General features: G+C 48.1%; 1 protein-coding gene across 1 annotated transcript; it reads left to right on the plus strand.

Annotated features, from left to right (window-relative positions):
- The first annotated feature begins 1521 nt into the window (after positions 1–1521).
- On the plus strand, positions 1522–6553 carry LOC100970428 (uncharacterized). Its single transcript, XM_003832836.6, has 2 exons — positions 1522–3110; positions 6144–6553. Exons 1-2 carry the CDS (start codon positions 3057–3059, stop codon positions 6513–6515), a joined length of 426 nt encoding a protein of 141 aa, XP_003832884.3. The 5' UTR covers positions 1522–3056; the 3' UTR covers positions 6516–6553.
- Positions 6554–13730: the final 7177 nt, after the last annotated feature.

The raw sequence follows: 13730 nt of genomic DNA on the forward strand, positions 1-13730 counted from the left end.
CTGGCATCAAACAAATACTTTGCATCTGGCAAAAACAGGTGGAGGTGACTGAAAGCGAATGTGGGAGGTCATGGTGGGTTAATGATCACCAGCGCTGTCCGGTGAAATCAACCACCTGTGACAAAGGTGGTTTTTCACTTTTACTGAACAAGCATGCTATTCTACAATAAACTCCTTAACAAATGTAGCTTTTCAAGGTCCTTAGGTCTATTACCTTTCAATATTATTGGGAAGTTCTTTGCTTTTCTTAGCAGACTGCGAAACTCAACTTTGCGATGACAAGATACAGAATAAATGCATATTAACTGAAATTCTAGGCTCACACCTATGTGAGCTTTTCTCTCTCTAACAAGATGTCAGGGCCGGTTCAGGGAGTTCATCTCCAGCCACCTGTGCTAATCATCGCCCATCCTTTCCAAGTATCTAATGACACTCCCAACCGAGGTCTCTATAATTGCCAGCCAAAAATGAGTTACAACATATGGAACATCTAATTTTCTGTTTCCATTCTAGTTATTTTATTCTTATGAGCTTGTGGGCTCCATCTACCCAACCTCTGGGCAAATGCTCATCTGACTTCCATAGACACACAGCAAGCAGACAACCACACAAAGAGGAAGAGGGAGAATATTTACCAGCCATGGAACATCTGCTCTGTGCTTATATCTCATATGCATTATCTCTAATTATCAAAAGAAGGTATTATTATTATTATTGTTCCGCATTCACAGATGACAAACTGAAGATCAGATTGGTTAAATACTTGTCCAACATTAACTTAGCATTTGGGCATCATAGTTGGAATTAAAACTTGGGTCTGCTCATCTCCAAAAACACCCTAAGCCTTACCACACTCATGGGACACAGCTGCAGCTGCAGATTCTGAAAGGAAAACTAAAACTTCAGAACCCAGTTCACTATGCCAAAAAGGCAAAAAAAAAAAAAAAAAAAAAAGCCAAAAGCTGAGTCATGCAAGAAGCTGCCTTTCCTTTTGCTCCTAAGTAGATAGCTACAGATAAAAGGTTAAATAGCTCCACAGGTAGCTACTGTATGTTCACCTTATCTTACGTAAACTGCTGATTTATTGAGCATGAGACAAATACGTAATTGACTATCCCCTACCTACTCCGTTTCCTTTGCAACATGTGGATTCAGTCATGTGACCATACACTGCCTTTCTCCTCTCCAGCCTACTTTTCCACTTTAAATATCAAAGCCTTCAAAATCATCTTTGGAGAAAGGCACAGACTAGCGACTGTTTCTGTGATTTCGTGTCTTTTTACTTCCAGACATGTCCTTAACCTTGGCACAACAAATCTCTAAATCGATTGAGACCTGTCTCAGATACTTCTTGGTTTACAAGATGGAGGCTGAAATTAAAGAGAAAGATCCTCACTCAACTCACAGAGGAGCAGAATGGGAAGAGGACTTAGTGAGAATTCCCTGAACACAGGAGAAAACCGAAGCCCAGAGAGTGGATGGCCAAGTCCAAGGTCACACAGCCAAGTGCATCCGAGCAGCGCAGGATCCAGGTTTCCTGCCCCAGTGCTCTTTCTGCAGCCCATGCCACCTGTTTTCATGCTATCTCAGTTCACCTTCCAGCTACACACCTGCAATCAGAAACAGAAAGTCTGAGAGAGTGTGTGGAGCCAAAGAGGGGACAGCAGTGGTGAGGCCAGTTTCATGTCTTGTGATTTATTTTCTCCGTTTCTTTTTGGACTTTAATCTTAAGTGGACAGCAATTTGGAACAGTGTCAGCACCTTGTTGGATTGTGCTGTTTGGGAGAGGTGACACAGAGTATTTTAAAAGAGCAGGTTAAGAACTTTTCATAAGGAATCAATTGAGAGAAAATAAAATAGAAACAGACTGTCCCACACTTGGGCTGAGCACCAAACACATTTTTTTTTTTTTTTGAGACTGAGTCTTGCTCTGTCACTCAGGCTGGAATGCAGTGACGCGATCTCGGCTCACTGCAGCCTTCGCCTCCCGGGTTCAAGTGATTCTTCTGCCTCAGCCTCCCAAGTAGCTGGGATTACAGGTGCCCACCACCATGCCAGGCTAATTTTTGTAGTTTTAGTAGAGACGAGGTTTCACCATGTTGGCCAGGCTGGTCTTGAACTCCTGACCAAGTGATCCACCTGCTTCGGCCTCCCAAAGTGCTGGGATTACAGGCACGAGCCACCGCACCTGGCCTCAAACAAGCTTTTTAATTGCATTCAGAAGTGCACCAACTAGGCACAGACCTCTGGCATGGAGACAGAATGGGCGGTTCTTGGTGTCTGGCCTGGTCTTGCAGAAATCAGGGAGTTGCGGGGACCAGGCAGCCACTGTGCATCAGATAGGAGTTTCAGCAGCAGGCAACAGAAAGCCTGCCAATGTAGCTGAAATAAGAAGGACTTATTTTTATCCCTGAACAGAAGCTTCCAGCACTGGTTCATCAGATCAGGGCACTGAGCTGGCATCCCCATTTATACAGTTTTCCTTTCCTTCACCTTTGTAAGATGCCTGGCACAGCTCTGAGCATCAAATATCTGTGCCATGTGGGAGCACACGAGGGGACAAGTGGGGAATAGGGTCTCCTCTGTCCTCTGTCCCCAGGCTGGCTTCTCTCATGGTAGAAGGACCCCCACAGCACCAGGCCTCATAACTACCCTGCTGGTAAACTGCAGGTGCTGTCACGGCTTCCTGCCTTCGTATATGAAATGTTCCTTGGCAGTTGGACTGCTGTTTGTTTACCGCACGCACAGCTCTGCTGCCTCTTGGTTACACCAGTGAGCTATTGCTCCATGACAAGCCACACCGAAATGTAGCAAGCACTTATTGTTGCCCACATGTCTCAAGTCAGTTGAGTGTTTCTGCCAATCGGGGCCTGGCTTGGCCCACCTTGGCTGAGCTTGCTCTGGCGCTAGGGTCAGCTAGACAGGTCGGCAGGGGAGACCAGCTGCTCTAGAAGAGCCTGGACAGGATGAATTGGTTCTCCTTCCACGTGCATCTTGCATCCCTCTAGCCAAGGATTTGAACCCAGGTCTCGTCTGACTCCAAATGCACCAAGAGGATGGAGCCCAGAGTGACACAGAGGAAGAGGCCCCTGGATGGATGCATGGGGAAGGTGAGGCCTGGAGGTGATGTGCTTGAGATTACCAGGCTCTTCTGAACCCGGGGGACCTTCTCCTATGATAGCCCTGCTCCTCCAGACCCAGCAGGTGATTTCCCCAAAAGCCGCTTACAGTGAACGCACCTGATAGCAATAACTTAAGCATCCCCTGAGAATGACCCTTATGGCAGGTGCAGGTGAATGTGGTTTGGAGTTCTGAGCTAAGGAATCTGGGAGTGGCCAACCTGGAGATTCATTCCTATTCCTTATCTATGAGGAACATCTGAGCTCCTGTCCCGTCCTGTGCAACACGGACAGTACAGGGGATCAAGGCCCTTTGTTTTGGGTTAGGTAAATGTTGCCAGGTGGAGACTGTTGGGGGAGGGTGCTAAGTGAAGATGCTATATATGCTGCAAGCTTTTTGTAAGTTGTGTGGCTCTCCTGCCCAGCCCACCACTGCTAGATGCTCTCCCCTGCATGTAAGCCCCAGTAAAACTCCATGTCTCCTTCAGCAGCCCTGGGTCCCTTCTTCAGCCTCTCAAACCTGCTGCCATCCCCATTGGAGTAGATAGAGGTTCAGCATAACAGCAGCCACCAGCTGGGGAAAGGCATGGCATTTGGAGCTCCCTACATGGGCTTGACTCTAATATGGAGGGAAAGAAAATAGATTCTGCCCTGCTCAGTAAAGCCCCCTACTGGGCCTCCCATCCTGGACTGTGGACAAAGCATTTTTTTTTTCTTTGAGACGGAGTCTCACTCTGTCCCCCAGGCTGGAGGGCAGTGGCGTGATCTCAGCTCACTGCAAGCTCCGCCTCCCCGGTTCACACCATTCTCCTGCCTCAGGCTCCCGAGTAGCTGGGGCTACAGGCGCCCGCCACTACACCCGGCTAATTTTTTTTTTTTTTTTCGCATTTTTAGTAGAGACGGGGTTTCGTCGGTTAGCCAGGATGGTCTCGATCTCCTACCTCGTGATCTGCCCGCCTCGGCCTCCCAAAGTGCTGGGATTACAGGCGTGAGCCACTGCGCCCGGCCAACAAAGCATATTTTTTTTCCTCTGAGGTCTTTACCCTATAACTGCAAGTGGTTTCATGACACTGCACATGGGTTCTTATCTGGGGATGGTAGATTCAACTCAATTCCACAGGTTTACTGGGTGTTGCCTCCCATGCTTGGAGCCAGGAGGATGCAGGGAAATGGGGCTGCCACCATACCCGCTCTTCTTATGATCCCATCACATCATTGCACCCTTTGGGGCCTGGCACCATGCTCTGGCACTTTGCCTCCATCATCTCCTTTAACCTCTGAGCTCTGTGAGGAAGGCATTACTACTATCCCTGGAATACAGACAGGAAAACTGAGTTGGATTGAGGCTCAGAGAGGTTAAGTCACTTACCCAAGGTCACAAAGCTAGAGAGTGGCAGGCCAGCATCCAAGGCCAGCAACACGAGCTCCCTCTGATCCAAATGGTGACTCTATGTTTGATCAGTGCTCTGAGAACTCTCCAAAGATCTTTATCAACTGTCATCTCTTCATTGCCCAGGCCCAGTCAGGGAGCCACTTGGCTGCGGTCCCGCTGAGATTTAGGGGCAGGACCCCTGATGTGAGGTGGAATGCTTGGTCACGCTGTTCAAGCCTCCACCAGTCACTCCTGACTGGGTATGGACACTCAATGTGCCCCATCCTGTGTGCAATGCAGTGTGGGAAGGGGATCAAGGACCTTGGCTAATCCCAGGCATTTCCCCAGGATGTCCCAGGTGTGGACCCCTTGGGAGGTGCTGGGAAGCAGGCTGGTGTCCCACAGGCCTTGGTTCCATCCCAGCTGTGCTGTGCTAAGCTGAAACTTTTTGGGCAGCTTGTTTCACCTCATGAGACTTCTTTTTCTGAACTGTTAAATGGGATGATTCGACCTCTGCTTGGCTTTTGGTGATGACTAAACGAGATATTAGCTGTAAAGCATTTCATCCCGGGTCTGGTATAGAAGAAGCACTTGATAAATGAAAGCTCTGTTGAGTATGATGATCGGTCACCCCAGGCATCAGTGGGATCTCACAGCAAGAACAATGCCTAACTCCTAACCGATGCCCAGTAAACATCGGGTGGATGCAATGTCCAACAAGACAGATATTCATGTTCAGTTTTACAGAGAAGGAGACAGAGGCCAGAAAAGGCAGAAAGTGCCCAGGTCAGCCGGCTAGTAAGAGGCAGAGTTGAAATTTGAACCGGGTTCTGGCTGGCTGCAGCTCCACTGCTCCACTACTGCACTGTCTGAGAGCCAAAAGGCACCTTGTAGTCAGGCAGGCAGGGAGCTGGCTTCTTGCTGTCCTGCTGGATCCTGCCCTAGTGTGGCCCTCCCTGGAACCAGGGGTGGGGCTGGAGGGCAGGGCACTGAGAGAGATCTCCTGGGAACTGTACCATCTGCACAAAGGGCACCTGCTGGGCACTCTGCTGAAAGCTGTCTGCAAACACCACTTCCTGCCTGCCTCCCTGGGGGCTCTAAGCTCAGGAGGGGGTGAGGGCCCATGTCTGCACGTGGTGAGGCCCCTGCTGGGTATCGTACCACACCTTCATTGTGCTCAGGGTGGCCAGTGGAGGCCCTTCCGAGACTCGAGCTCTGGTCACAAGCCCAACCCCCTCCTTGCTCCTGTCTGGGCTCACCTGGAATCTCCTGCCTCACTCTGTGGCCAGAGGCACCTTTGGAAGCCCAGGTCACCCCTACTACTCATGCCCCTCATTTGGAAATTTTCATAATTTCCATCTATATGCTTTTCTATATGCTTTTCTATTTTTCCCCGATAGGCTATAACTGCTGCAAAGATAGAGAATTGCAATGATTAATATGCATTTATGTATTTCCAAAAAGTTACCAGAACATCAAACTCATGATTTTGTCTATAGTTTTGATTAGATTCAAGCTATTTTTATATCATAAAACAACTTAAAGTTTTTTTATTTTTAATTTTTGTGGGTGCAGAGTGATGTATTTATGGGGTACCTGAGATGTTAGAATGAAGCTATTAAATGTGAGTGTGAAAGTTCACCTTTTTGCAGATCACGGGAATTACAAGTGACATACTGAAGTATGATCACAAATGTTTCAAATTAAGCCTTCCTGCTAAGTTTCCAGAGGTGTGTGGCTTGGATGAAGTGTTTCCAGACCCCGATCTACTGCATGTCCTGCCTGTTGCTGGTTCTTTGCAGCAGTCCATTGACCAATGCTGTCTACAGCTTGAGAGCCTCTGCAGGCCAGGGCTGCTCTGTGCACATCCTACGTTACTATTCAAACTGCACAGCAGCATGAAAAACAGGCCCTTCTTTTCTCTCATTTACACGTATGTGAAGAAGACACAACAAGTGAGAAAACGTGACCAAAAGCCATGTGGACAGGTGGCCGCAGGGCCAAACCCCACTTCCATGATGTGATCTGGCTACAGTTTGGAGCCCACATATTTCAATAGTTATCCCCAGGCCTGGCACGTCAAAGAGGCTCCAGAAATGTTCGCTGAGTGAGTGATGAATCAGCAATTTCTGATTTTCTCCTAAACTTAGAGAATAAGTGGCTTGTCTGCAGTCACCCAGGGCGTCCCTGACAGAGGTACAAGTAAAGCCCAGATCTCTGCATCTCTGGTTCAAGGCCTTTTGTACTACACACCGCTGTCTCTTTGTCATCATTAAAAGCAAGGCTCAAGGGACATGTTTTCTAGCCTTAGTTCCCCATCTACAAAATGGGCCTCATGGAATGGAATGTCTCCACTTCACTCCAGCATCAACAAGTGGGGAATTCTGATGGATTCAATTCGACTTCTTTCCATGGGCGTGTTCTAAGCAGCCTCTTTGTTCCAGAAGCTGCCCTCAGCCAGAGTTGGATAAGCCAATCCTCACTCCCCAGCCTCCTCTGGATAGGGATGAAGACCCCACTGGGGTTGGAAGTGCAGAGGCAGACAGGTGTATGGAGTCACCTGTAAATTGATTCAAGTGAGCCAGGAAAGCAGCAAAGGAAAGAGAAACCTGAGTGACGACGTGGTGGAGGAACAGGGCTGGAAAGAGGCTGCTGGCTGTCTGGCTTCGCAGCTCTGGCCTCCTAATCAGCCTCGCTCTTGTCTCTGGTGTTCTCTGGCTCTTGTCCATCTGTCTGTGTTTCTTTTTGCCAGCTATTGACTAATCTTTGCTGGAGCTGAGCTAGAATTCTGGTGTTTATAAGCAGGTAACTAGCTAAGCACTAGTTGATAACTTTGGAGTTAGTGGATAACCACAGGGCTGGGCTACTAAGCTTTTTCAGTTGAAAAATAAATAAATAAATAAACACCACACCCAGCTAATTTTTGTATTTTTAGTAGAGACAGGGTTTCACCGTGTTAGCCAGGATGGACTCCATCTCCTGACCTCGTGATCCGCCTACCTCGGCCTCCCAAAGTGCTGGGATTACAGGCGTGAGCCACCACGCCCGGTCACCTTTGTCCTGTTTTCTACAGGTTAGAAGCAAGGCACAAGTCATACCTACATTCAAGGAGAAGGGACCATGCAAAGGATAAACTGCAGGTGAAGAACTTGAGAGCTATTTTAGAAGCTGCCTTCCACACTTTACAACCTACTTTGCAGCTATACTGAGCTCTTAGCAACTCCCTGGGCCTGCTGAGCACCTCTTGCCTTTCTGCCTTTGCGTATGCTGTTCTCTCTGCCTGGAATTCCATGTCTTCTGCCTTTGCCCACCTCATCTTAAGGCCTCTGCTTAGATGCAATTTCTTTGGGCTCTTATTAGCAGCATCCAAATCTGTGCTGGTTTCTTCTCATGCTTACTCTGCATCATAATTTTTCTGTTTACTTGTTAATCCCCTCCCACTCCTGCCAGTACCTAAAGTAAAATCTACACAGGGCTTGGCATATTGTGGATGCTCAATGAAGATTTGTTAAATGAGTGAATGATTAAATGAAATAAGCCCCAGCTTGGAACCCAGAGCTGTAATTTCCGGTTCTGGTCCCTGTCGCCTGCCCACGGGCTGTCTAAGGGCTCATCTCTCCCAGGAGCCCCTGTATCATCTCAGTAACTAGACCAGTACCGTATCCGACTTCCCCTGACTTTGAAATAATTTTCACCTGCAATCAGGTGCGCTTCCCTAGAACCTCTCTCGCTGTTCTTTGCCTTTCTCCTTCCCCCGCCTTGTATCTCCGTGGTCCTGCCAAAAATCAGAAGCTCATTATTAAACCAGAAGCTGCCTTACATTATCCCAGAGACTACAGACAGAAAATATTTGCTTCTATCTCAACTGAGGACTGACATAGTAAAGACTCCTTGAGATGTTAGCTGTCAAGGAGGGGAATAAAAGTTTTTCATCTGCATGAGTAATTGTTTCCTGTTTTATCCAGAGAGACAACAGATTTACATCCCAGACACACTGGGCCAAGAGCAGCTGCCATTGCAGATTCGAGTCACGTCCTTTTTTCCCTCCTTCTCCTTCTTGGAGTTACAACAGAAGCTGGGGAGGTGAGAGTGCAGGTGAGAGAGGAGGGGGGCTCTGGAACATGTAGCCTGTGAGGAGGGAAATCAGGATGGTGCTTGGGTGGAGGTGGGAGCTGGGCCAGGGTCTTGGCTGGTCAGGAAGGCTGGTGAAGAATGTACTGGGGAGGCAGAGGTCCTGCTTTCTTTCCCCTCTTTCCTTCACACCCACCTCAACCCACTGTCGAGTCCTATCAGCTCTGAAATAGATCCTTCCTCCAGCGCCTTCTCACCTCTCTCTCCACCATTCCAGTCCATGCCGCCTCATCTCTTACTGGGACTTTCACAGCAGGCTCCCGAGTGGTCTTGGCTTCTGCTCGCAAATCCTGCAGTGCCTTCTCTGCGGAGCCACAAGCTGGATCTTTTTAATCCGCTCTCGGTTTCTCACAGCCCTTGGAATGAAACCTTGGCCTACAGCCCTGTGTGACTTGCTGCCTGTCCTTACCTCCTAACCTCAACTAATATCCCCCTCCCCTCCTCGTACCAGCCTTTCTGTTTCTCAGACACTCCAGGCTTGTTCTGCTCTTGGACCTTCACGCTGTCTTTCTGTCTCCTGGGAATCTGTGCCCCCTCTGCCAGATCATGCAGCTGGCTCTCTCTGCCTAAATACCCTCTTCCAAGGGGTCTTCCTTGGCCCTGTGTCTGACATAGGTACCCTCCTCCATCACTCCAGCCCATTACAGTGCCATAACACTTTTATTGCCATCTAGAGTAACATCAGTTGGTTTTGTTTATCATCTGCCACCCTGCTAGAAAGGACGTGGATGAAGCAGAGAGGCACGTGCCTATCTCATTCGCCTCTGGATCTGCTGCACCCAGGACCGTGCCAGCACAAAGTGGGAGCCCGATAAATATTTATTGAAGAAATGAAAGGTGACAAAAGGCAGGAGGGAGACCCCCAAAAGAGGTAAATTTGGTATCTTAGCAAGTGGGTGACTACCACTGTCTGGGGGAAAGCTGATACACGAGGACTTGACAATAATTACAGCAGTAACAATCGCTACTATTTTGTTTTGAGATGAATTTTAGTTTCTGAGATTGTCCAAAGCACTTTTATCAATAGAAACTTGTTACACATCCCTCCAGCAGGGAGAAGCAGCACAGGAAGCTGCCCCCTCAAACACTAAAGGCTCCTGGAGCTATTCACAGTGCTGGGGAACAACCAGAGGAGGAGGACAGAGGGAGAGAACACTTTTTTAAAAATCCCAAACAAAACCAAATTCTCTACATGTGTATCTCGAGTGAGTAAATGTGTAACACTCAGCAGTCTCCTACACTTGCCAGGTTTTGTGGCTTCATGCAGTAATATAAAATGTGCTTCACAAAGCTAGGAGTCTGCACAGAATATAGGGTTCTGATTCATATTTTAGTTTTACTTTTTTGTAGAGATGGGATCCCACTATATTGCACAGGCTGGTCTCAAACTCCTGAGCTCAAGCGATCCTCCTGCCTTGGCCTCCCAAGGTGCTGAGACTACAGGTGTGAGCCACCACTCCCAGCCTGATTTATATTTTATAAAGAGGCAAAGATGGAGTACACAGCTGAGTAATCTCTTGCATTTCTGGACCTTGAGCATCAGGAAGCTTAGGGAGGGTGAAAACTCAGAAGAAAGCTCAGAGTTGAGACGTTTGATTTTTTTGCCCAGAGAGTCCAGCTAACACACTTTATAACCCAAAAGGCCTTACAAATATTTCAGAGCAGAGGCAGCATTTTTGCACTGGATAAACAAAGGTACGGTAATTTCTTCATAGTTTATTTTCATTACAAGTAATTCTTTTCCTGAAGAAAAATTTATATTTCAGATTTATTTCCCCTCTCAAAGGGGAGGGGAGTTATAATATTCTGTTTTCATAGCACCATTCCTCAAGATCAAACCCAGGCAGGCATTTTTACAGCACACACTTCCATATGTCATTGCTAATCCTCGCAACCTTGAGGAAACCGAGGTGCAAAGGGGTTGAGGCATGTGTTCACCATCCCAAAGCCAACAAAGTGCCAGAACCCAAATCCAAGCTTGGCTGTCTCATCCCCAAGGACGTACTCTTTATGCCGTTCCTTATGACTTTTCATGCAGCAGGCGCAAGGCAGCAAGAATTTGGCTCTTCTGACATTTATCAGGCACCTGGTATGTGCCAGGCCTACTGTAAACCCCAAGATGACATGGTCCATGTCTATCCATTCAGCATCAGAGAGACTGTTATCAGGACTTGAGGCCTGAGACACAGCCCTGAATCAGATGCAGGCCTCTGGTGTTTGCAAAGGATGCGTGAGTATGTGTATGTGTATGCGTGCATTGTGTGTAGGGGTGTGTGTATGTTGGGGGTTGGGGGCAGAAAATGCTCCCTGAACTGTTGGTATTAAGGCAGATCTTTGATGGAGGGACTGGGGTGTGGAGACTTGAACCCTAGTTTCGAAGTGGGGACCTCGAACACTAGTATGGCCAGCAGACAGGCTGGAGTTGCTGAATTGTCAGCTAGGTCTTTAATCCACTCCCCTTCTCTAAATCAGGGTGGAATTGGACTCAGGGCTTGTTCAAAGGTTTCAGGGGGATGAATGATTCCAGACAGTGGGAAGGAGTGATGGATGATGAACCTGGCAAGTCACAGGACCATGGACTTGGCTGTATGTTGCATGTATGTGTAAGATCTGAGTTGAGACCTTTGATTTTTGCCCAGAAAGTCCAGCTAACATACCATATAAGCCAGTGAGACTAGCCAGTGGCTGTTCATTGCCTCTGCCTTGCCCCTATGCCTGCCCGCCTCCTATAGCAGGTCTCTATAGCATAATGAAAATGCGAACAACCTTTTCTCCGGACACTAGGGAATCTAGTCTGGTGGATAAAGATGGATGGCTGTTAAACGATCACATCTTGGGCTCTGTGTGTTCAGTGAAGCCTCATTTACCAGATCTCTCTGATGAGAAAGGTGAATGGTGGGGACAAAATACATGCTGTTATCAGAAGTCTGGCGGGGGCCCTGTGCAGTGGCAAGCACCTGTAGTCACAGCCACTCGGGAGGCAGAGGTGGGAAGATCGCTTGAGCCCAGGAGGTTGAGGCTGCCGTGAGCTATGATGGCACCATTGTACTCCAGCCTGGTTGACAGAGTGAGACCCTGTCTAAAAAAGGAAAAGAAGTTTAGGGGGAAAGCTTTTAGGAGATGGATGATGGTTAATTTTAATTCCACCTAACATTTTAAACTTTGGTATGTCAAAAGGTGAGAATTGCCAGTGTCAAGGCATGGAAACCAAAGGAAAACCAGAGGGTTGAGAAGGTGGGAAGGGCCGCAGTGTGGCAGGCGGCAGTTACTGGGGTGGCTTCTACTGAAGGAACTCATCATCCACCACCTTCAGGAAGGAGGCCCCTGGGGCCCTTTAAGAGAGCCGTTTCAGTGGAGGCTGCAGGCAGGTTGGCAGAAACAAGATTATGAGATGGTCTGTACCAGGTATCAGGCTTGGGGGTTAGTGCCTCTAGACTTCTCTGAGAAGTCTAGCTTTGAAGGGAAGGCTGGAGAGCTAGCACAATACTCAATAATAACAAGACCTAAGGCACTTACTGTGTGCCAGGCACTGTTCTAAGAACTCAGCACACTTCAGCTCATTTAATCCTTACAACTATACAAAGTTTGTAGTCTTTTCATTATACCTTTTGACAGGTGAGTTACTTGCTGGAATTCACGTGGCTAGTAAATACTGGAGCTGAGATTTGAAAGCAGGCAATCTGGCTCCAGAATCTGTGTTTTTAACCCACATACTATATTGTCCATCATGAAAAGATGGTGGTGAGCAGGCTTGTTTCTAGGGATGGGAGGGTCCTCATAATATTTGTATTTACAGAGAGGAGGGAGAGGTGGGTTACTTCCTCTCCCAACCCCAGAAAGCCAGGCATGTTGGCTGGCATCCCTGGGACCTCAGATATTCAAGCAACCATGGCCTTGCAAATCAGGCATTCTATTTATTAGAGTTGTGCAGTGAGGTCCCCTCCATTTCATCCCCAGAATATCTCCTAGACAAGTTGGATCCTGCAGGGCCCGAGTATAAATAAGATGGTGCCCTCTGTTGTTATGGAGTAGCTTGGAGCTGGGCCCCAGATGCCCTGTGTGGATTAGATGAGTGATTAGTATTTGGCAATGTAGCTTGAGAGGCTTGCTGAGTTACTGGGGCATATGTCCCCAGCTCACGAGTACCAGCCTGACTTCTGTCAATCAATCAGTGAACAGGGTTTGCAGCGTCCACCAGGTACCTGTGGTGTAGTAGAAGAGAGTTTGAACTGTGGAATCAAACATGCTGAAGTTCAGATTCCAGCTCCTCCACTAACAACCTCTGTGATCTTGGCTAAGTGACGGTCACTTTTTTTTTTTTTTTTTGAGACAAGGTCTCATTCTGTCTCCTAGGCTAGAGTGCAGTGGCATGATCATGGCTCACTGCAGCCTCAACCTCCCGAACTCAAGAGATCATCCCACTTCAGCCTCCTGAGTAGCTGGGACCAAGGGGCGCCTGCCATGGCATCAAGCTAATTTTTTATCTTTTGTAAAGATGGGATTTCGCCATGTTGCCTAGGCCAGTCTCAAACTCCTGGGCTCAAGCGATCCACCCACCTCAGCCTCCCAAAGTGCTGGGATTACAGGTGTGAGCCACCGTGCCCATCCTGATGGTTGCTTTCAGAGCCTTGGTTCTTCATCTCTAAAACAAAGATAGGAATACTGCCTAGTTTCCATGGGGAGCTTGTAACACATGCGGGCCTCTCTCCCCTCACCCCAGTCTTTGGTTAGACACTTACTATTTGCAAAGACCCAATTTCTTCATCATAAGAAGGCTGCCACCACACTTGAGGGAGTGACCCATTTACAAACAATTGCTTCCTTCTGGGTCATTCTGATGGATTAAATGAAGAACCATTTAAAACCACAGCCCAAAGGGCCAGAGGGAGAGGCAGCAGAGGGAAGATGCAGGTGGATCTTCATGCACTGCATGAGGAAGCTTTGTACCATGGTCAGGAAAAGCTCCAGGCACACAAGGGCAGCCTCCATGGCCAATCAGAGTGCACCTCTCACCTCGGCAACTCTGCTAACCTAAATAGACCAGTCACACAGCAGAGCTGCAAAAGAAGACATGATAATTACAGAGACCCCAGGGGACCGTCTGTGCG

Source organism: Pan paniscus, chromosome 15 (assembly GCF_029289425.2).
Source record: "Pan paniscus chromosome 15, NHGRI_mPanPan1-v2.0_pri, whole genome shotgun sequence".
NCBI lineage: Eukaryota > Metazoa > Chordata > Mammalia > Primates > Hominidae > Pan > Pan paniscus.

Bases quoted from the DNA above. Each gene is read 5' to 3' on its own strand.
- LOC100970428 (XM_003832836.6), top strand. From the start codon at position 3,057: ATGGAGCCCAGAGTGACACAGAGGAAGAGGCCCCTGGATGGATGCATG. The intron at 3,111-6,143 runs GTGAGGCCTGGA...ACCTTTTTGCAG, and splicing joins TGGATGGATGCATGGGGAAG to ATCACGGGAATTACAAGTGA.